Genomic DNA, 25,068 nt, shown 5'->3' with positions numbered 1-25,068 from the left:
AGTCGTAGTATTGTAACAATTGAGTACACCCAGTGGACTGTATCAATAGGAATTTGAAAGACTTGTTGAAAATAGTCCTGCATTGAAATAAATTCAGGCTTTTTTTTGGGACTTATACCTTTCAGATCGAGTGTACTAGTATGCTAAATTGTTTGTTCCAACCTTTCAAACCATTTATATTTCTATGACTGTCAGTCAAAGAATGGGCACATACCAAAACACAAAAACTGAATTAAAAAATAGTATGATTTGTCGTACAGTACTACAGACAAAGCACACATTATCTTCGAGGTATTCAATGCGCACTGGCCTTACTTAAGCTATATTTTAAAATCATGTATTTGAATAGATGGGGTTTGATGGTTTTTAATGATAGTAAAGTAAGAATGCGCGTCCTTTATTCCTCTTATAAATATACCTAGTGGTCTTGATAATGAGTTTTCGAGCTTTAGAAATTAGTTGTCCCTCACATAAATAGCTTTTAATATAGGTTTTTCAAATAAAACTATATTATTGTATCACTTGAAGCAATAAATTTTGACATAATTCAAAACCGACGTTTTAGGCTGTCGAAATAGTTTGCATACACAAAATACGTAAAACTGTTTAATATAGCTGAAATATTACTGTAAATGTAAAAGAAAACTGTAAAGAGTGAAATAATTCATACTTTTAGTGAGTCAATTTTGTCAAACGTAGCCCTCCATACACACTATGATCATTCCTATTTATAGAAAACTGTCTCATAAAATTATCGTCATATTGCTATATTTATCATGTTTATCAGTTAACTTCAGAAACAGTTAAACATGGATTTCTTTGGAATAGCAACAATTCCAGGATGGCTCGTCACGATCCTATTGTTCTTGACGACAATGTGTTTGTAAGTAGCAAGTATAAAAAATCTACTTTTAAGGAATGATGGCTTTGTAACAAGTTCATTCACCTTTTATTAACGCAGCGATATTAAACCGCCCTAATACCTGAAATTTGTATAGGATATGTGTTTTCGATTGCTTTAAACGAAAAATGTTTAGGCTATCGTGTACTGTTTTAACTTCGTTATTAATTGCCAGTGCAAATCAAATTATTTTACAAACGTGTACAGCATACTTTGATATGTTTACCTATTGCATATATGCCTTATCGATAGCCGGTACTAGTCATAGCCTTGTGTGTTTAAACGCGGAGTTCAAGTCAGCTCTTGGTGGTGGCACGGTAGTATTTCCTGGTCCATAAGGGATAATGATAGCCTTTTTAAAATTTTCACCACTTTCTAACACAGCAAAAATATTCTACATTCACAGTTAACTGAAGTACTTTCATTTTACTATTCAGAAATGAATTTAAATAATTATTATGACCGTTTACTTTTTTTACTATTTTTAAAAACCTAAGGCCACTAGTACGTTTAGGTCTTTTATAATGCAGGAAAACAAAATTTTATAAAATCTCAAAAATTCATTTTCATCTGTATGTAAAATTATTTCATATTTTTCTGCACCTGATTCATCCCTCGGTTTGGGATAGTATGTTCAGTTGGTACTGTATTTTTTGTCCAATCACACTGTTTAGAACATTGACCTAAGTAGGGTACACAAAAGAGCAACCTAAATTCTAGAATGCAAATACTACCGTGCCACCTGGTATGGTTTTCTTAAAAATAACATTCTTCATCACGAAACCAAAACAAAACCGTCTCTTCTACTTCAAATTCATAACGATCTAAATTAATGTGCTGATAATTGATAAATAAATTCATTGGAAAGAGATCATGTATAATTGTTTCAAAATAAGTAAGATTTTGTTATCAAAATAACTGTTTTTAAAATAAATATTGCTTTAATAGTAGTTTTTTTTTATTGTAGATACTCTTTATACTGCCAAACATTCTTCTGGAGATTTGGTATTCCTGGGCCTAGGCCTACTTTATTCTTGGGAAATTTTATGCTCTATATGAAAAAGGTCAGACGCAGTGTTTCTAAAAAAAAACCTTCTTATTATAAATTTAAACGAACAGGACGATTGAAAAGTGACTGGAAAACTTTTTACAAGTATATATGGACAGAGAACATTTTAAGCTAAAGCTTTGGATGATATGAGCACCCACCAAAATACTGTGGCCCGGAAACGTGAACATATTAAGTCTTTTGTGCGCTACATAATATAATACCCTTGATAGTTTGACTGTCCCTCTGGTATCTTTTGTCCCTCTTCTTGAACAAATCCGATATGGAGTTAAAAGTCATGGTCAAATTCGCCAAAAAAGAAGATGCGAAGCTCTTGTAATCTCCGCTTAATTATCAAATATTTGCAATTGGCTTATATCGACCAATTATATCGAGATGGCTTATGAAAAACGAATTCTGATTATGATATAAGGTTAGGCTGAAGGTATTTTTTCTCTTAAAAAGGACATACTGAATTATTCTAAACAAAGTAAAGTATTTCTGTTCAGCTAAATATAAATAAAACGGATTTCGTCTATTATAGGGTGTGTTAAAAGCAGACATTGAAATGGTGGAGAAACACGGAAAGTTTTTTGGGTATGTTTAACAATAAATGTTGTTATAAATGGAAATATATGCTTACATATGACAGCTTACTTAGATTTAACAAATTGCTTTAGATAAAACATAATGAAAGTTTGATATCATATCTGTTAAATACTTGAATCGTGAACTGTTAAGACATTTGACATAAAAATAGTTTAATAAAAAATCTTCAAGAAAGATACCGATTTTGGTCATTTGGTCAAGTAGTCGAGGTACGTCTAAAAGATTGGAAGTCGTGAAGATGAGGGTTTTGTTTTTCCACACAATGTCACAAAAAGCTAAAAAAGATAAACAAAAAATCAATCAATTATTTTGTATTTTCACACCGATTGAAAGAAAGATGGTGTTTGTTGTGATCTACATGGAGAATGACACAGATAAATTGTCTTTCAAAATACTCCATTCTTTTAATCTCATGATTGAAATCTTATTTGCTTAATCCCTTAACGTTACATTGTAGGCAGTATTTTGGAAACATGTCTTCATTACTGGTCTCTGATGTTGATATCATAAAACAAATTTGCATTAAAGATTTCTCAAAATTTCCAAACAGACTGGTATGTATTGCAAGTAAACCCGCAGTGAAAAGTGAATTAACTATTGGTGGTTTTTTTCAACCACACAAAAGATGGAGTCAATGTGCATATATCAATTCGCAGGGACATCATTACATCATTATTTCTTGTTAGATTAAAACGATTCATACTTATCAATCGATGTTTGTTTATACATACATATTTGTATTTATTTGACAACTCATGGATATCAGATATTTGCCTGTATGTAAAATAGTCTATAGATTTATTTTGAAGTTGATTAATAATCAAGAAAATGTTATTTACAGTCGGCAAATACGTTCAGTCAATTTCAAACAGGAGCTTAAGAATTCCAAGCTCTTCCTCTGACTATCACGTCTATGCAAAACGATACGTTAAAAAAAGGTTTTATGTAACATGTTTGTGTGTTTGTTTTCATGGTGATTAAGATTAGAATGTTAACTGCTGTACCCCTATTTTTGACACACTTACCTATGTCTGTTCGTTTGTTCACACAGTGTTGTCAATATAGTTGAATTTTATGTTACTGTAATACAAGTGCGAGGTTTGGCTAGATATAAAACCATGATAAATCCACCTTTTTCTACGTTAGAAAAAAAGCATGTGTCAAGTCAGTATTATGAAAGTTGTTATCCATTCGCTTGATGTGTTTGAGCTTTTAATTTTGCCATTTGATTAGGAAGTTTCCCCTTTGAATTTTCCTCGGAGTTCAGGGGCCGTATGCATAAAACATCTTAACTTAAGTATTCCTTAAACTTAGATTTCACTAAGAATTTCCTTAGTTAAGTCAAATTCTTAAATTGTATGCATAAACTTACTTAAGTCTTCACTTAACTAAGGAATACTTAAATCGGAACCTTTCTCTAGTTACCGTATAATATATATTAGCTCATCACATGTACTCATCCGTGTAAAAGTTTGTTATGATTATTTAAATGTATTGATCAACGCATGCTTTTATTTTAAAGAGCTGGGATTAAATTGATATAGGTATGTAAAACAATTCAATAGAACGTAACATAGTATAATGATAACAATTGGCGCATATAAGACAACTCTTTTTATGGTGATGTTTTGACGGTTGAGCATTGGAAGAAAAATATTTCGGTAATCCAAAACTTTCCTCTCCTTAATCTTTAATTATCTTTCATGGTTGTAATATTTTCTGGAGACAATACATTTTAAAAGCTGACTGAGTGTAGCATTGTAAGCATGACATTATTGTGCTAACAAATAATTTTACAAAACACTTTTTTCAAAAAAATGTTCACTATAATCGTTCAGCTTATTATGCGCTGCCACCTCCCTTGCTTACATTTTGCTAGTGGTTTAAAAAAAAATCTATTTTGATGTGAAATTAACATTTTTATCACTTCCCTTTTACAACAAAAAAAGGGGGAGGGTAGATTTTTTCCCCAGAAATCCATATACAAACTTACTAGGATATTTTCCAAAAGTCCTACAATCTTTACTTAAACAAAATATTACAGGAAGTATATTCTCCACATCTTAACGTACTTAGCAATATTTTCGGAACTGCAATATATCTCACTGAGTATATAAGGTAATATGAAAAAATAATGCAATACCATTAAGAAGGTATTATAAATGCCTTATATAACCGACGAATTCCATGGGGTGTAGCAGTGCGGACATCTGATTGCCGTAACAGGGATTCTAAACAATCAACCTATTGTTTCAACAAAATAAAGGTCCATGCTCCCCCTTATGAAAGAAATCCGCTTCAGTCTGATTTTGTCCCTGTAAGTGATTTTTTTAGGGTATGCCCTACATCTTAAGAATAAAACTGAATTGAAAATTCAAAGGACGCACCCTCCCCCCCCCAAAAAAAAATAACCCCCACACACATATAGAAAATGTGGTTTTACATGCTGTCTCTTCATTCCTTGATTCGGTTTAAACTAACGGTTACAATTGACACCGCGCGGTGTATTTTAACAATTTAAAAAAACGTGCACGTACAGAGTAAACAAAAGAAAATAGTACCATGACTTACATGTGTGTAAAAATTGAGTACTTTTCGGTATTTAACAACGAGATTGGGAAATAGTATATATAACTACTCACTGTTATCTCTTGATTTGTTGATTATACGTGATTTGAAAATACGATGATCGTTAATATTTTCTTATTATTTAACAATAAATAAACGAATAATTAGTATTTTATTACTGATATACATATTGATCAATCAAATTGTAGGTAACATATTAATGTTCTACCAAAAACGCAAACTTTCGACTGATTTTTAACTATTTTTGAAAATTTAAGGTAGCTCTATATGTACCTTAGACTTAAGTGTTATCGTAGGCGTTTCCTTAGTATAAGGAGTTTTATGCCAATTACTTAAGTTTTGTGGGCGTGACTAAAAACAACTAAGACTTTACTTATGAAATACTTAGTTTAAGATTTTTTATGCATACCACTTAGATAAAAAGGGCGGAGTTTCGTTAACTTAAGTGTTTACTAAGGAAAATCTTAACTTAAAACTTAAGTAGCTTTATGCATACGGGCCCTGTATTTTTGTAATTTTACTCTTTTGTAATATATTGAAAAGGCTGAAGGTGATAACAATGATCCCTACCTAAAGGATGCCGTATCAATTGCACGTGACGAACACTGGAAGTTTTTGAGGTCATCAATTTCTCCTACATTTTCTTCCGGAAAAATGAGACAGGTAAGAAAAACAGAATTTACAATAATGTAAAGTTACATAAGATTTATTATGCAATAAAGATCACATTTTATAGCATTTATTTCCTTTGCCTTTTTTGTCACATCACTAATTAAGACTGACATAAGATAAACAAAATAAAAGGTATGTTTGTTGTATGCGACTGATATATGACAAAGTAAACTTAAATTAAACAAAAATCGTAAAAATGTTTACAAGTAACATGAAAAAATATTTGAAGTTGAAGAAATGTTTAGGTAGTTGAAAAAAGAGACAGGGTAGTAGATTAACAGACTACATATCTGCATGAAATGTTTAAATTACGACACTTTCCATTAAATATCGGTATTCGTTTCGATTAGAAATGCTCGACTGTTTCTTTAAAGTCCTAGGTTAGGGATTTTAATAGATGATCAGATGACCATTAAATGACCAAACGGGACCTTACATAATAGCCAAATCCATCATAGGTCATCTACGCCGAGAATATTTTTTTTATTAATTTTTCTATTCAAAATGGCGCTCTTAAATGTATGTTTTGCGGCTGCTGTCGTCGTTTAATGATAACAGCTTTCTTTATCAAGACTTTATTGTATACTTGACTTTATATCCTTATAACATTTTAACAGAAGGTTTGTTGCATAAAACAACAGCTGGTAATAATATAATGGATATTCGTCGTTCCTGTAACTAAAAAAAAAACACCAACAGTATCTTGATCTTTTTCGTTTCTTTTTTTTATTATTCGAGCGTCACTGATGAGTGTTTTGTAGACAAAACGCGCGCCTGGGGTAAATATAAAATTTCAATCCTGGTATATATGATGGGTTTATTGACTAGTTGTGGTGTACTTTTAAAGCTCACGTTGTACGTACCTTTGCATTTTTTTAGGGACGGGATTCTATCACTTGCTTTTAGTAAATAAAAATAAAAATGAGCGAACCAATTATTTTTTCTGTCTTTTTTACAAAATAATTTAAAATTTTCCCTTTATTTGTAATATCAAGATCTTCTTTTCTCGTGAGAAATTAAACAAGATTGCCACTTAACAATATAAGATTATAATATGTGAATGATATATTTCTCAGATGATGCCATTGCTTCAGAAATGTGTTAATGACATGGTTGAAAAAATGAAGAAAGATACAGAAAATGGAGAAGTAGTCGATGTGTGCAAGTAAGAAAAACAAATACGATAATAACTGAAACGCTTAAAAAAAAAAATTTCATTTTTTTAATGACCCTTAAGAAGGTAGGTCAGTGGCGGAGGAGGCTGATTAAATGTTACTCTTGTCCGTCTGAGCGTTCTTGCGAACGTCCAATTGTAGTTACATTCCAAAATACGTGTCCGTTCTCTAACTTCAACCAAATTTTTTGAATGAAACTTATGCACAATGCATTTTACCATAAACACTTTTACAGTTCTCTGGTTATGCCCTCTTATAACGTGAAATGTAGCGGGTGACTCAACTGAGTTACATGGAAACATTATTCATTTATTTATTCATAACGTTGGACATATTAGTCTTGCATAATCATAAGTTATAGAAACAATGTTCGTTTTCTTGGTGTATTGTTTTATCATGACAAGTTACAGATCAATTCGAATTTTGTACCGGTCTGCTGTTTTTGTGCAGAGTTATGGTCCTTTGACTTTGAAAATTCATTCAAATAATAAGTTTTTCAAACCTTTTTTCGTCATGCTTGAAGATATTTATTTTAAAATTGGCAAGTAGTTCTATCATGACAAGTTAAAGATCAAGTTCGAATTATTTCCAACACAATGAATTTCAAACTAGAATGGGAATATTTATTGCCATGCAATACTCACAGAATGGGAGGTGTCATTTTGTAACATCAACACAGAAAATATACAGATGTATAATGTTTTGAATGCAATGAATTTTAGTAAGTTTTTAATCGATTGCTTGAATGTTCGCAGTCGAAATTTCCAAATCAAGCCGAATTTAACGTTGTTCTTGCAGTATGTGCTTGCATGCCTCTTATCATGGATACAAACGATCGAAAGAAGTATTGGCGACCATATTTCTATACTTTAGTTAACCCTTGCAGATCTTTATTAAATAAACATTCTTTAATACCGGTATATGATTGGTTAACCGGAACGAAACCTGCTAAATAATGATGTACAATGAACAAATGTTATATTGATGTCTGTTTATAATAATATTCTTTCTCGTATATCACTGAGCAAGATGCTTATTACGAATATTACACACTCGACACCAAAAGATTGTTTGATAAGTATGGCTGCTTTTGTCCATGTCATTGGTGTCAACGCCAGAAATAAATTTGCCTTTTTCGACAGGTACTGTGGTTCGTTTTCAATGGATGTAATAGCCAGTACAGCTTTCGGTATAGACGTAGATGCCCAAAACGATCCAGATAATGCGTTTATCAAGAATGCGAAGAAAGCCTTTTCATCTGGGTTTAAAAATCCAATGGTACTGCTTATCAGTGAGTAAAAAGTTATATCACAAAAATACTGAACTCAGAGGAAAATCTAATCGGAAAGTCCATAATCACATGGCAAAATTAAATGACAAAACACATCAAAAACGAAGGGAAAAGAACTGTCATATTCCTGACTTGGTACAGGCGTTTTCAAATGTAGAAAATGGTAGGTTAAACCTGGTTTCAAAGCACTAAACATCTCACCTTGATGACAGTCTCGTCAAATTCCGTTATATTTACAATGATGTGTAGACTAAACAGACATAATAAATAAAATAGTCAAAATATGGGTACAGCAGTCATCATCGAGAAACAATTTAAAAGGAACAATTTAACAGAACACAAAATCATCTATCTACAAACACATTCATTGATTCGCTTGTCCGACGTCAGCAAATGTTATACGTCACATATATTTGTCGTTCAATGTATATACAAACAATTTTAAAATTTAACATGGGCTCTCTTATCAGTCAAGGTTAAAAAATCAAAAGTATGTAAGAATTAATTTCAGAAATAAACCGAGATTTAAAACAGTCCAAAAGTTATATAGAATTTATAAGAATCCACAAATAGCTCGTTCCACTACGCGATTAAATAATTTTGACGTTTGTGGTTCAATGTATTTTCTAATTCATAATAGAAATATAACATTATGACATATAATAGAACAATATCATACTGCCGGGATCTTTTAAATACATCTTTAACATCATTCTTATCTTAAAAGATGTGTGTGTTATTGTTGTATTGTGTAGTACAGACCTCACTACATAGTACATAGTTTTAAATTAAACGTCCCGTTTTGTTTATCCAAGGCTATTCCGTCCGTTTCACTCCAAGAATATTTTCTTCCCACTTGGATTTTGAAATAGCAGATAACAATCATTCTCGATCTTTAAAGAAATGTGCAAATTTTGAGAGTGATGTGTTATTTAAGTGTAATGTTACATAAAAAAATATGTGTTTAATCATATTTCTGTCTGTCTGTCTGTTTTTCGAAAAAAAAAATCCTCATGCTCGAAGCTGTTAATTTTATAATTGGTATATAGTTTAATCATGATCAGTTACTGCGCAAGTTCAAATTTTCAAATTGGTTCGGTTTAATTATTTTGTCTAATGAGTTACTGTCCTTGAAAATTCAATTAAATGATCAGTTTTCCACACTTTATCCGTTATGCTGGAAGATATTGACTTAATATTTGTTTAATTGTTAACATTATGACAAGTTATAGATGAACTTAGCATTTTGTTCCAGTAGAATTAATTTTAAAACGGTAGGGGATTATGCATTGCCATGTAATACTCTCGGGATGCTTATTCAACTTTGCCACATAAGGGGAGTTAATTTGAATAAAGTTACTTTTAAAAAAATGTTTTGTAAGTTTATCTACTCTATAATGTAAAAAGAAACGAGTTAAGAGACAAAGGTTTTCTTTTTTATACGACCGAACATATATTTTGGGGTCTTATATTGCTATCATGGTGTCGTCATCGTCGTCAGCGTCGTCGTCCGAAGACACATTTAGTTTCCAGACATTTACTTTAAGTGTATGGATCTCTTTGAAATTAAATCAAAAGGTTTTATATCACAAAAGGAAGGTTGTGATCATTTTTGAACGGTCTCAACCGTTCAGCAATTAGAAACCAAAACGGGACCCAAAACACACATTTTTATAGTTTCAGGACAATAACTCTACCATTGTACCACAAGGTTCATTACCACAAGTAGGCAGTCGGGACTCATTTTGGGGGAAATTGCCCAAACCGTTCAGTAAATAGGGTCAAAATATGGTCTAAATTTCTGAAAAAAACTTATGGATTGGTGCTCGTCAAATTTCACCATTAATAAACAATTTTAATTGTTTCCCTGTGCGTTCCAGATTTATTCCTTATTTAATTTTCAGTATTTTTCCCGTTTACAAGAAGATTGCTTCCATACTTGAAAATATCAACAATGAGCAAAGATATGGCGATTTTTTTTAACTCTGCTGTCAACACTGTTATCGAAGAAAGAAGGTCGGACAACACGGTAGGTTTTGGATTGCTGTTATCCTAGGGAGAAAGTCGGAAAGTATGGTAGGTTTTGAATTACTGTTGTCTTAGAAAGGAAGTATTAAAGCACGGTATGTTTTGAATTACTTTTATTTAAGTAAGAAAGCCAGAGTTTTGAAATATTACATTATACCACTTTTGCAAATGTATTGTTATAACATTATGCAACATTTTCAAAGGAGAAATACAAATATTAATTTCATAAATGCAATGAGAAAATCGTGATATCGAAATTGCTAAGTTGGTTACAGAAGGAGGTTTTCTTTATTCCAAGAGTAAAAATACATGTATGATGGACAGGACTAATTGTACTCTTACATTTTCAGCAATATTGTTCAATAACATGCATCTGATGTTTTCTCTTTATCATATATTGATTGTTGTTTGCTTTACGCCGCATTAACACAGAAAGGCTTTATCGCGGCGATCTTTATCATATAAAAAAAGTGGACTCAACATTGTTCATCATCAACAAATCGCTATTTTGTAGTTTTAAAGATACAAATTGTTGACGGCATGTTAAATATAAGTTTGTAAGGCTGGTTAAAAAAAAACAATTGCTATTTAACAGCTAGTAGATCCTGTTAAATATGTGTATATATATATATTCATCCTGTTGTTATTGTTGATGGCCGTAAGATTATCTATTGGTTTTAACTTCTACTTCATTTTGTCTAAAAGAGGGACGAAAGATACAAAAAGAACAGTCAAACTCACAAATCGAAAACAAACTGACAACGCCATGGCTAAAAATTAAAAAGACAAACAGACAAACAATAGTACACATGACACAACATAGAAAACTAAAGAATAAAAAACACGAACTCAGATCCTGCTCCACATGTGGCACGCGTCGTGATGCTTATGTTATAACAAATCCGGTAAATAGTCTAACTCGGTAGGTCAAATTTATGAAAGGGAAGGGGATTGTTGTTACGACGTAAGGAACATATACGATATCATTTGTGAAACGGGTATTCCATAACGGTCAACCAACTCGTGATGGCGTCCGTAAAATTTAAGAAGGGATGATTTCAACTTCACCATTTGGAACTATTTGTTTAATAGCTTCAATCGTACTACATATTCTTGTTTGTATATATAGGCATGTGCCTATAATTCCTAAAAGCAGCTATGCCTCTCTCATCAAGGAAATACTTTGGTCGTTAAGAAAAAGAAAGGAACTTTCATTTCAGAAAAGACAAGACTTATTAGGACTTATGTTAAACGCACATACAGACAAAGAAAAAAGTGAGGAAAATATAGAATTGTCATCTTCAACTCTAAAGGATTTCAAGAAAAGACGTGAGTACATTTATTATACCATACGTTAATTTTCCATAAGATGATAGAGTTCATAAAAGGAGATAAAAACAACAATACAGAAACTCTTCAGACCAAATACATGAACCCCGAATAGATCGTAGAAACGTGATTTAAAAAATTCAATGTGACAAACATGAGGCGAAAGATGCATCGAAATCTGTTAACCAGATATTTAAGAACGGTCAATCATGCATGATGGAGTCCAAAACGTTTAAGAAGGGTTGAGTTTAACTTCACCACTTGGAACTCTTCTGTTAAGAACTTCCTGATAAGCAGCAACCATCTATAACATATACAAGGGATATCATGATAGGAAATACACGTCCTTTTTCATCGTATATCAGTTGGAAGATATATACTCTATTTGTAGGCGCTGTTGTAATGTTGCTACATTGAAATTGAAAGTTAAAAATTGAGAAGCTGAAATTATTTCCTTTGTCGTAAAAAACATGTTTACAAATGACCCATATTGTCAATTTCTAGATGTAAGTCAAAATATCATGCACACTTTCATTGTGTCTGTTGTATCTTTTATCTCATGTTCTATATTATAATTTCGTTGAAAAGAGTGACCAAATTTTGACTTATTTAGTAAGGCCAAATAAAAATATATGTGTGGTTCTAGTAACCCTAACGTCCTTACTTTTTCGGCTTAAAAATAGCCTACCCTAAAGATTTTATTGTCATTTTTCATTAAGCACTGTTAAAGTCAGAATGTTGCTCCCATAGACTCAATGTAAAAAAAAAAAACATAAAATAAAAAAAAAATCCCTACCTACCTACCCTAACTTCTTTTCAGAAGTAACTGTAACCGCACATACTTTTTTATTTGGCCGAAGGGACAACTTAATAGCGGAAAGCGTATATAAAATGATACTGCTTACTTTTTTTCCTTATTTCCTAAGAAGTTCCTTTGAGTAAACAGACTCATGTGAATAGAGGAACAAGCCGGTAAGGGTTGGTTCCCATTAATATGCCGGCTGTTTGTTAAAAACAAGTTCTCCAATAGTTACAAATATGTTGTCAAACAAGCAATCAAACATCTTGATAATATATTTTTTCGAAAATTTTGTGTTTGAATCAGCGTGATTATTTACAACGTACGATTTATCCATTTTTAAAGCAAGATACTCGTTTCCACGTCAGTCATTAATTTTGTGTTTTAGAGTTGAATAGGGAATGATTGTAAAACGAGTAGAAAAGTCAAATGTTTTACTAGTATTGCCAGATAAAAAAAATATTTTGAAGTAATTAATTAGAAATAAAGTAAATGATAACTCATCAGCACTTTTAGATTTTATAAAAAACTGATTTATAAAATGTAATATTTACCCGGATTTGCTCTCACTTTATTGATTTATGACCATTAAACAACGGTATATTGAGTATTCTGATATGTGAGTCACAAACTTTCACTCAGCATTTGTTTATCATTGGTAAACATTTACACCACGTTTTTCTTTTATGAAAATGTAATAATATTCCTCAATGCATGTTTTCAAGAACAACGTTTTACAGAATGAGTTTTGTTCGTGAACGATTTACTCTTACTTACCAGTTAGTCCCGCCTTTACTTACTAAAACACAATTTTATAATTATCTATGAAAATAATTTACCTTAGCCCGATTAAACAGTTTTTCGTTGTGTTTCATTTTATAAAGACATTAAATAGCAATTTATCAGTCCTCAGCGGCATTAATAAACGCCTAAAAGAATTATTCACGATTATCTTAGCTTTGTCTAAAATAGATTTCACGTCCCATTTGTAAAAATATTATAGTATGTTATTTATATATTGCAGCCCTTACAAACAACGAAATATTAGCAAATAGTCTTATATTCTTTTTGGCTGGATATGAAACTACTGCGAATGTGTTATCCTTCGTCCTGTATTGTCTAGCTTTATATCCAGATTATGCTGACAAGGTTCGACATGAAGTTGCTGATAACATTGGAAAGGTAGAGTGTGTAATACAATATACAATAAAATTGAGAATGGAAATGGGGAATGTGTCAAAGAGACAACAACCCGACCATAGGCATATAACAGACAACATCAGAAGGTCACTAACAGGTCTTCAATGCAGCGAGAAATTATCAAACCCGGAGGCGTCTTTCAGCTGGTCCCTAAACAAGTACAGAATATGTATTTATATTATAATTAGATGTGGTAGAGTTTACAATGAGAAAACTAACCACCAGAGACCAAACGATGATGATGTTTATAAATAAAATCTTTTTCACTGCCAACTTTTTCCATCGACAAGCGCAAAACTGTATTGTAAACTATATTATGTAAGGAATTAAGTATTAGAAAACACTGAAGTAATTTTTAATAAAAAGACCCTTCTTTACATACTTCATTTTACAGCTTGTATACACCATATAAACAAGTTCGCGTATACTGGTATTGCTGAATGTATTTAATATAAAATCGCAAAGTTACTCTTTTATGATTCATATTTGAACAAAGTGTTTATACTGGTGTTTATTCATCATGCCTGCTACCGAATGAATGACAGCGATAAGCGTTTTAGAAGTTCCTTACTGTTAATTTAGTCTGCAACATTTCAAATGGGTGTTTAAATTCTAAAGGCAGTTGTGCTATATGTCAGTGATGTATGTTTTATACAGTTTTTGCTGCAGAATCCGAATTATTGTCTCATAAGCCTAGTATTTCTTTTGGGTTGTTCACTCAATTTTGTAGATATAACGGAACTATATATAAACAACTATGGTACAAGTGAGAAGTATAGCTAGCTATAACACCAGGTTTAACCTTCATTTTCCTCAGAAAATGCAAGTTGTTACAATAACATTAACGGTCGGATTATGACAATTGTTTTCCATCAGTGTCGTTGGTACATTGTGAACGTTGCTTATTGTTGGATTGTTGTCAGTTTATAAACCTTTCCAAGTTTTTAATTCTAATTAGGTTTTGTTATTCTATTTTATATATGATTAGAACACATCAAATTTATAACGTGTTATTTTTTAAATGTTTCAATGTGGCAAGTACATTTATAGCGTACAAAATTAATGTTTTACAGAGCAAGGTCGATGGGACCGATAATATGTTCTCAAAGCTATTATACTTAAACATTTTATTTATTAAATGTAATTAAACAGATTGATCAGGAACTGTTGATACTGTTTATAATGCTTTTTTGTTATTTTATATTAATATGGATCTTTTCTATATACCAGCTTTGGTTATTTGGAATATCTTCTAATTTTTACTTACTACATTTATATAAACTTTTTCAAAAGTGATAATTTTCGAAGAGTTAAATATTTCGCAGTGGTGTCTTGCCATGGCTTTGTTTGAACTTGTTTGTTTCCTATTTGGCCTTGAATATTTGTCCCTTATATTGTATTAACTGTGCATTTGCATTCAGATATCGCAGATCAAATTTATTCGTTCATAGTGTATCAGTTTACATTTTTTGATTGAGTTAAGCCTACCAATTGATATTTTATCGTGTGTTTTTCTATGTTGTGATGTTATGCTATTGTTTCAGAAAAAGGGAGAAGGTTTGGTACCATTAAAACGTTTAATCCCGCTGCAAATGTTTGCACCTGTCCTAAGTCAGGAATGTGATGTACAGTAGTTGTCGTTTGTTAATGTAATTTATACCCGTTGGTTTTCCCGTTTGAATGGTTTTACACTAGTAATTTTGGGGCCCTTTTTAGTTTGTTGTTCGGTGTTAGCCAAGGCTCCGTGTTGAAGGCCGTACATTGACCTACAATGGTTTACTTTTTAAAATTGTTATTTGGATGGAGAGTTGTCTCATTGGCACTCACACGACATCTTCTTATATCTATGAACATAGTTATTGTTTGAATTACAGGAAAAACCAACATATGACAACGTCTCAAAGCTTCAGTATTTAGATATGTTCGTTTGTGAGGTCCTTCGGTTGTATGGTTCGGCTGCAAGGTAAATATAAAATTCATGGTAAACAAGTTCATTTTTAAAGTGGCGGAAGAAGAAGAGGAAGAAGAATAATAATAAAAATAATAAGAACTGACCAAAACAATAAGTCTCCGAACTTTGTTTGGGAGACTTAAAAATGCTTACATTCACATTGTTTGAACTGTGGTGAATAGTTGTAATTTTGAAAATCATACCACATGTCCCTATTTTTATGGTTATTGCCATTTCACAAGACCTCGTCCGATTAAAGACATTTGGTTTTCAGACGATGACTTGAGTAAAAGTGTATAGATCTCTATGAAATTGTACTACAATGGTCAATACCACAAATAGAAATTTGGGAAAGATTTCAGGGTATTTGTCATAACTGTATAGGAATTAAAAGGGCCAAAACGACAATCATTTTCAGGTTTCGGGACAATAACTTGTATACAAAAAAAAATTAACATAACAATATTTTTATTGCATTTTTGCTGTCACAACGTATTAAGTTTACAGCTTATAATTTAGTATCCCTCATGTAAGTTTACCTAATAGTTTAAGGAAGCACTGTTTGATACGATATATTAACTTGTGTATAATGGTATGGATCTCTATGAAAAGAAACCAAAAATAATACTTTTCTAGTTCTTTGTTGACATTGCTTAATTCTTAACCATTTTGATTGGGTTTAATTTACAATCTTGCAATATTGGTGTTCTTAAACACGGTGAATCTAACCGTGTTTTTTTTTTTTTTTACTTTTGATTTGGACCTCGTTTTAAAATTGGTTCTTATTGAGGTTTAAAATTTATCAAAATCTGGGGCTTTTTTTTGGGGGGGGGGGGGGGGGGGGGGGTTGGTGACTGTTTTAGATTTTCGATATTGGACCATGTAAGTTCATGTCAAATTTCAAACTTTTAATCTGAAGACGTCGATTATAAGGTAGAATTCTGTTAAAATGTGTATTAAATTGCCTGTACCAAGTCTGGAATATGACAGTTGTTTTCCATTCGTTTGGATGTGTTATATCATTTGATTTTGCCATTTGATAAGGGACTTTCTGTTTTGAATTTTCCTCGGAGTTCACTATTTTTGAGATTTTACTTTTTACATTTGAAAAACTATAACATTTAATATGATAATAATTGTATTTGATACTTTCAATGTATAATGTCAACTTCTTATTTCAAATAAATACAATTAACGTTCATTTTAATGTAAATTATCTAAGAGGATCTATTCTTAGCTTTTGCAAAAATCAAAAACATGACAGAATTTAATGATGGTTCCTGAAGCCAATAAATTTCATTATCAGTATAACTGTAAATATGTCTTAGTTGCAAAAAAATCGTAATAAATTATATTAGAATAGCCTATAGACTCCATAGATATACATTTTTGTGTCATATATTTCCAAATGTTTATTTTAAGGTTTAATCGAATAACAGAAGAAGATATAGAAATTGGTGGATATACAATACCCAAAGGAACTGATATTCAATTTCCAGTTGGTGCCATTCACAGAGATCCCGAGTTATGGCCTGAACCAGAGGTTTTTGATCCTGAAAGGTAAATATATGCACATCGTCACTGAATACAGGAAGGTATGTAAAACAGATTAGAATATAATGGTCTTGCCGTTCCTTAGTCATTCTACAATTTCATTAAATTATATTGTACAGGTGTATGCATGTTTTGGTAAAATATATCTATTTTGATAATTATCATTAATATTCCGTTGATAAATCGATGATTATTTAATTATTCTTTTGTTAATATAGCTCTACAAATGTTTCTGTTCTAACACATCTAAATATTTGGTTTTTGAGACTTCCTTATGAAGTTGCATCCAGGAAAGCCTGTCTGGGGCATAAAAGTTCCGCATTATTTTCAGTTTATTTTAAATACTACTATGTGATCATTTGATTGAAAAGTACCTGATGGTGGAATCATTGTAACATTATAACATACATTTTCGAATATATTTAACAAAATAATTGATTGTAGTTGTACATAGGGGTTCTAATTATAAATGTTATCAAAATCACATTAATACTTAATAGGTTCACACCAGAAAACAAAGAGAAACGTCACCCGTATGCGTGGTTACCATTTGGTGTTGGTCCTCGTAATTGTGTTGGTATGAGACTAGCACTTACAGAACTTAAAATGGCTGCTGTTACCATAGTACAAAATTTTACTGTTGTTAGATGTGATGAAACTGAGGTACATATTTGTTGTTCTTAGATATTTATATAAAGTAAAATGACAAAAAATACTGAAATCCGCGGAAAATTCAAAACGAAAAGTCCCTAATCGAATGACAAAATCAAAAGCTGAAACACATTAACGAATGGACAACAACTGTCATATTCCTGACTTGGTACAGGTTGTTCTTTTTATTAGACAATGGTAGATTAAACCTTGTTTTTTTTTTTATAACATAACGAAGTCACTTATTGCATACTCTGAGTGGTTTCTAGATATTAAATTTGGTTAATTCAGAAAATAATCCATTTTGCAAGAAAATGAACTGAAAGACTATTTGTCTTATTATTTGTTCTATGTTTTTGTTATATAATATTTAGAAATATGAGAAAATCTATGCGTTTGAAGAATTTTTATTCACAATGACTGTTTTCAATTCTAATGAAACTTCAAATATATGAATCATGATATGTTTAAATATACTTAGTAAAAAGTAAAATCACAAAAATACTGAACTTAGAGGAAGATTAATTGGGAAAGTCCATAATCACATGGCAAAATCAAATAACAAAACGCATCAAAAACGAATGGACAAAAACTGTCATATTCCTGACTTGGTACAGGCATTTTCAAATGTAGAAAATGGTGGATTAAACCTGGTTCTATAGCGCTAACCCTCTCACTTTAATAACATTCTCATCAATTTCCGATATTTTTACATTGATGCGTTAAATAAACAGACACAATAAATATAATAGTCAAAATATGGGTACATCAGTCATCATCGTTTAACAATTTTAAAAGGAACAATTTAACAGAACACAAAAACATCTACTATCTACGAACACATTTATTGATTTGAGTGTCTGACGTCAGAAAATTTTATACGTCACATAAATTTGTCGTTCAATGTACGTACAAACAATTTTAAAATTTTCATGGGAATGTTAGCATCCAAAAATAAAAAATCAAAAGTATGTAAGAATAAATTTAAGAAATAGACCGAGATTTAAACTAGTCCAAAAGTTATATATAGAATTTATAAGAATCCAAAAATAGTTAATTCCACTACGCGATTGAACGATTTAGACGTTTGTGGTTCAACGTATATTGTAATTCATAATAGAAATATATCATAATGACATATAAATAGAACAATATCATACTGACGGGATCTTTTAAAGTACAGAGTCACGTTATAAGAACAAAAGAAATACAAAAAGTCGCAAATACAAAACAAACCACAAAAAAATGAAAGCCGATACAAACACATTGACAAGATGTATAAGTACCGAGCCACGTGAAACGGAAATCACATGAAACCATTCAACAGTAAAAGTAATATTAATAATAGAACAAAGACAAATGAAAGAACTATATAACACGTTGTTAAGATGATAAACAACATCAGTACGAAGAATCTATACATCAAGACCATCGTGTATTATTTGAGAAGTTGATACGGAATATTTATCAACAAGGTCTTGGTACCTTCCGATGAACTTTTTTAGAAAAAGAACGAGACGTTCTTTGACATACCCCTGTTTCATCAACTTTCTACTCAGACACTGATGACGTATTACAAAGTCTGAGTAGGAGCTGCAAGCTCTTGAATATCGAATAAGTTGGGAAATATATATCTCATATGCAGGTGAAGTTGGTATATTGCTACTAAGGTGGGGGAAATTTATGATTTCAAAATTAAAATCGTCTCGTTTGTCATAGATTCTGGTACTGAGATGACTGTGTAAGTCAAATTCGAGATATAAGTCTAAAAATGAGGCTGAGGAAGCCGTGTCTGTTGTTTCTTTAATCTCTAGTTCTGGGGGATATATTAATGGAACCCAATCAGACAAGTTCGTATTGTTTATGGAAAGAACATCATCAATATATCTGAAAGTGAAATTAAATAATCTGGCTTCTTTGATTCTCTTGTTTTTTACAAGTGTCTGGAGGAACTCCGATTCATATGAAAATAAAAAGAGGTCGGCAAGAAGAGGCGCACAGTTTGTTCCCATAAAGCAATTTCTCTAATTCTATGGAAAAATATCCCTTTTCGAACCCGTTGTATAAAAAAAAAATTAATCAACGTGTGGTTGTCGGTGATTTCAGAAGATGATTGGCCGAGTCAAAGGGTCATAACCTTTCTCAGCTCCCTGAAATGATCAAAATGTTCTAACAGGTGTTAATGAAATTGACAACTTCGTGGAAAGTGGAAGGCATTCGAAGGGGATTTTGGTTTAGAAAAAAGGAAATTTGTCTTTTAATCATTAGAGAAACAGATTATTACATAGTAACGCGTGGTTTATCGGATTTATCCAATCTCGATAGTTAAATTATAAATTTTAAAGTCTTCGCCGAGGTTCGGACTTTAAAATTGATAATTTAACTATCTCGATTGGATAAATCCGATAATCCACTTGTATCAATGTTATAATATATATATATATATATATCAAAGACACAGAAACTCATTAAAATACAAATCTGTTAAATGAAAATGGTCTTCTACACCATATAAGTGTTTTACGTCATGTCAATGTCAAGCAGCATATCAAATAAAACCAATACCCAACTATGTTTTATATAATTTATTATAGGTTCCAATCACATTTCATAAAGGTGGCTTTATTAAAGCACAGAATGGTATTAAACTGAAATTGGAGAAGAGATAGACTGGTATTTGTAAATAGTTACAGTGTGTTGGAGAAGATATAGACTGATATATGTAGATGGTTACAGTGTTTTGCATCAACAAATATATCTAATGTTTTAATTATACCGTAGAACAGTTGCATACTTTTATCGCTTACGACAAGGGAAATCATTTATATCAATAAAGCCAACTATTATATTGTATTATTAAGTATTAAGAAGGCAATGTACCATAAAACAATTGAATACAAAAATAGCAACTTCCTTAAAGTAGTTAAAACAATTAAAACATTTGAAGTACAACAAAGATTTGCGATAATGTAGTTCATACCAGGCTTTTCTTCAAAAACATACTTAAAAAATATGGTTAACTGAATTTGTTTCGAGTTACAGGTTGTGCATAACTGTCAGATTTGTTTTTGTATAGATTCTTAGAATTCTGGCAGCTTATTATAAAGATTAATTTATTCAATATGCTATATTAATATTATATTTTTATCTATTTATTTTTACTTTTTTTTTTGGAAGGTGGGGGGTATTGTTCTTGCTATGGTTCTTTGGTTGAGAGAACTTGAACAGCTAATTCTTATGTAGAACTGCATTTCTCCTTCCTTAATTCACCTTAGAGGAATTATATTTAAAGGACAATACAGTTCATTAGTAGGGCGAGTTGCTAAGGCCTTTAATAATTCAGCCGGATTTAATTCTTAATCCAGTGGGATTTAATTTTACCGGTATGAAATTATAGAGAACATTTTAGAACAATATGATTTCTAAATCAACAAAACATGATCATTCGTATCGGATATAAATGTTTAGTGCATTTTTCAGATTTATCTTTTTTCCCTCTTAACATTGTTTGGCTACATGTGTATGAACAATTTGCCCGGCATGTGTTTCACTCACTATGTCAAATTCTGAGAGTTGTCAAATCCTGAAATTGGTTTATTGAAGTGTCTATATCATATGCGTAAAATATCGATACACAACTTAACATATTTCCATAAATTCTTAATTTATTGAGTGATGTATTTGTATTGCTGTTGACGGAATTTTATAATAAGTGCAAGTTCTTAATCTTTTTGACAACTTTTGCATCGAGGGATATCACTAGTCCATCTAAATTGATAAGATGTGTAGCCAAAAAACAATGCATAGCCTTACTTTCAACTTTAAGTTGGTTTTGGTTAAAGATGTCCTGCTCAAACGTTTTTCGGACGAATATTCAAAATCTGCAACAATGTCTCAAAATAGCAGTTTCAAGCTATCATCGGGCGTTCATAATTTGATGACCTGTTTAAAAATAAGTCGTACTGTTATTAAAATCCTTTGGTACACACACTGGACAGTTATAATAGGAATGTAAATAAAGGTTTACAGACTTTTCAACCTTTTAAAAAATTAGACTAGGTATTTCTATTACTGTCAGTCAAAAGCGTTTTCAAATTGCAAACCATGTAAACTAATCAAATATAAAAAGCATGATTCATCGTACTTTACGAGAGACAAAAAGAAACCTTATCTGCAAGGTATTCAAGCTATGTGCCAATATGTATCTTGTTCTTGCTTTTGGCGGAACCGGTCTAGGCGGTGCCTATGCAAGGTACTAGTACAGCGGACTTACAAAAGCTATATTTTCATATTGCCTAGGTGGCATAGTGGTCTGGCTCACTGGAAGCATGAATTAAAATTCTAAATAGTGAGGGACAAGCTATCCGCTTAATATATCTAATCTTTCTGCGCAAAGTGCTATACGATGATCCTAATATAATTGTGTTATGTTCCTGTCAGTTATATAGATCTTAAAGTATATATATATACATCGACGGGGTTATACTTTGGTCTGTGTGGTTCTGGTATAGAAATGCGTTTCGGATGCACCAAAATTCAAGTGTTACAGTTTTAATAGTGCTAAAAGTTATTTCTTACAAATACTGTAAATCAGGTAGTGGTGTTCTAATTAATTCCTTTCACATTTATTTGTTCGCATGTTATTAACTTCTAATGGTCCTACATTATTCATTATATCATTTTAATATTTTAGATATGCATGGTAGAATAAAGGCAACAGTAGTATACCACTGATTGAAATTCATAAATCGATTTTGGAAGAAAAAAACAAATCCGGGTTACAAACTAAAACTGAGGGAAACACATAAAATATAAGAGGCGAACTACGACGCAACAGAAACACAACATTAAATGTAACACACACAGAAACAAACTATAATATAACAATGGCCATTTTCCTGACTAGGTACAGGACATTTTCAGAAAACAAATGGTGGGTTGAACTTAGTTTTGTGGCTAGCCAAACCTCAATGTTGAATATAACATTAAAATGACAACATTACATGTAGCATATAATCTTTTGTAATAAAAATTCATAATATCTAATAAAAGTTGTAGATTTAGCTAACAAAGCCCTTATATTTGTATAAAGTAACATTCGTTTATAGTGGAAAATTGTTTTAACGTTAAATAAGTTACCATTAACAATTGCTTGCTAGTCCCTCCTCTCTGTTATTAACATTAGATAACTCTGGTTAATTTCCCAATCAATCTATCATGAAGGGGATAAATAATTCGATTTTCATTTATAGTCTTTGATGATGAACGGTTCTTTATATTGGTATGTTTTCATTTTAAACGTTTCAAATTTATGAAATAATATTCGTACATTAATGTTTTTGATACACCAATAACAAAAACTGAAATATATTGAATTGATACATTTGTAATTATTCAAATTTATATCAGAAACCTATATTTAATTACAAAATAATGAACCTGTTAAAGGGAGACAATACTGGCATGACTTTTTTTTCCGAATCGGCACATACTACAAAGAAATGTTTACTCTTGCATACAAATGGCACATCAATATAATTAATTAACTGTGCATTCGTGCTCCAACTTCAATGAAAATTCTAAATTATATTATATAACCAAAAGTTGTTAATCTATAGGATAGTGAAGACTAATGAAAGCTAACCCACTGTAAAAAATATTTCTTTGAAATTTTTAAAAACTTCCTCAGAAAAATGCTCGAACCACTTGACTTTCATAGCTCATAATTAACGTTTTTATACCATATTTTAATAGAGTAGTTAAAGTTATTTGCCTCTCAAAGTTTAAGACGCAATAAAAGTCGTATGCTTGCATCATCTTATCTAAATACAGACTTAATTAAGTACTGAACATTTCGACATGTGTTTGATTATTTTTATCAATACCGGTTTGTAAAAACAAATCACAAGTACATGTTAAGATCCGACTAAATAACAATATCTCGATATCGTCAGGTAAATATGCTTTTACATGACAGGACTACAATACAAATAAATTTGCAAACATATAGGACAGAAAGACACGAAAATAATAGCTATCAAAAGGTACCAGGTTTATAATTTGATACGCTACACGCGCGTTTCTTTTACACAAGACTAATCAGTGACGCTCAGATAAAAAAAAGTTCGAAAGCAAAAACAAGTACAAAGTTGAAGAGCACTGAGGACCTAAAGTTCCAAAACGTTGTGCCTAATACGGCCAAGGTTTTCTGCCGGGGATAAGAGCATCCTTAATATGTAGTTTTGCAAACAGTAAATCTATAAAAATGACTACATAATAGACATACATGATAACACCGAAGTGTTGACTAACTTCAGAATAAAAACGAATACATAGAAAGATTTTTGGATGTATTCATAGTGTTGGATCTATCACTTAAATCAATACATAAAGAGATCTATTCACCAGCGTTTTTTATAGTGTCGAAATTATAAATTACATACACAAATACACGTATACAAAATTTAGTCCTGGTATCTATGATGAGTTTAATTATTGTAAACACATTCTATGAATATCTAGTGTGACTAAAACATTACTGCAAGTATTTTAAAGAAAGCTATTCATGATTAAGAGTGAACTAATGCATTCCTTAAGTAGGTAAATTTTGATTCAAGTTGCCCTCCATACACATTCAGATCATTTCTATTTATAGAAAATTGTAAATTAACTAATTGAATATTTATCCACCGGATTTACCTTGTTTATCGGCTAACTTCAGAAACAGTTAAACATGGATTTCTTTGGGATCGCAACAATTCCAGGATGGCTGATCACGATCTTATTATTCTTCATGACAATGTGTTTGTAAGTAGCAAGTATAAAAATCTACTTTTAAAATTAAAGCGTTTGTGCCTATGGCTTCTTAACAACAAGTCAGTCCATTGACGTCTTATTAGTATTAGGCCAAATAAAAAAGTATGTGTGGTTCCAGTTACATCTTTTAAAAAAATTGGGTATTGGTAGGTAGGGATTTTTTTATTTTATGTTTTATTTTTACTTTGAGTCTATCGGAGGAACATTCTGACTTGAACAGTGCTTAATTAAAAATGGCAAAACGATATTTAGTGTAAGCTATTTTAGAGGCTAAAAAGTAGGGTAGGTAGGGTAACTGGAACCACATATATATTTTTATGCGGCCTTACATGTACCTGTTATCGATAGGATATGTGTTCCCGATTGCTGTTGACTATCGTGTACGGTTGCGTTTTGTCTTCGTTTCTATTTGTCTTCGACAGATTTTGATATTGCATTTCGCCATGATTTGTATT

The 25,068-nt window shown here is 31.4% G+C and overlaps 2 protein-coding genes across 2 annotated transcripts in view; both read left to right on the top strand.

Annotated features, from left to right (window-relative positions):
* The first annotated feature begins 740 nt into the window (after positions 1-740).
* On the top strand, positions 741-20,952 carry LOC143064458 (cytochrome P450 3A24-like). Its single transcript, XM_076237291.1, has 14 exons — positions 741-883; positions 1,869-1,965; positions 2,494-2,546; positions 3,016-3,112; positions 5,691-5,810; positions 6,896-6,984; positions 8,137-8,285; positions 10,190-10,314; positions 11,534-11,642; positions 13,466-13,623; positions 15,516-15,604; positions 17,015-17,152; positions 17,647-17,809; positions 20,392-20,952. The coding sequence occupies exons 1-14, from the start codon at positions 810-812 to the stop codon at positions 20,464-20,466; spliced, it is 1,536 nt and encodes a 511-aa protein (XP_076093406.1). The 5' UTR covers positions 741-809; the 3' UTR covers positions 20,467-20,952.
* Positions 20,953-23,340: 2,388 nt separating this feature from the next.
* The window catches only part of LOC143064459 (cytochrome P450 3A24-like), a 31,442-nt gene continuing 29,714 nt past the window's right edge, over positions 23,341-25,068 (top strand). The window contains exon 1 of the mRNA XM_076237292.1: positions 23,341-24,604. Coding sequence (XP_076093407.1) covers positions 24,531-24,604 — 74 coding nt within the window. The 5' untranslated portion in view covers positions 23,341-24,530. The remainder of the gene's footprint in view (positions 24,605-25,068) is intronic.

Source organism: Mytilus galloprovincialis, chromosome 2 (genome assembly GCF_965363235.1).
Source record: "Mytilus galloprovincialis chromosome 2, xbMytGall1.hap1.1, whole genome shotgun sequence".
NCBI classification, from domain to species: Eukaryota; Metazoa; Mollusca; class Bivalvia; order Mytilida; family Mytilidae; genus Mytilus; species Mytilus galloprovincialis.
Note: the sequence above shows the minus strand (reverse complement) of the source record. Positions and strands in the feature narration are given on the sequence as shown.

Bases quoted from the DNA above. Each gene is read 5' to 3' on its own strand.
- LOC143064458 (XM_076237291.1), top strand. From the start codon at position 810: ATGGATTTCTTTGGAATAGCAACAATTCCAGGATGGCTCGTCACGATC. The intron at 6,985-8,136 runs GTAAGAAAAACA...CTTTTTCGACAG, and splicing joins GAAGTAGTCGATGTGTGCAA to GTACTGTGGTTCGTTTTCAA. The intron at 13,624-15,515 runs GTAGAGTGTGTA...TTTGAATTACAG, and splicing joins TTGCTGATAACATTGGAAAG to GAAAAACCAACATATGACAA.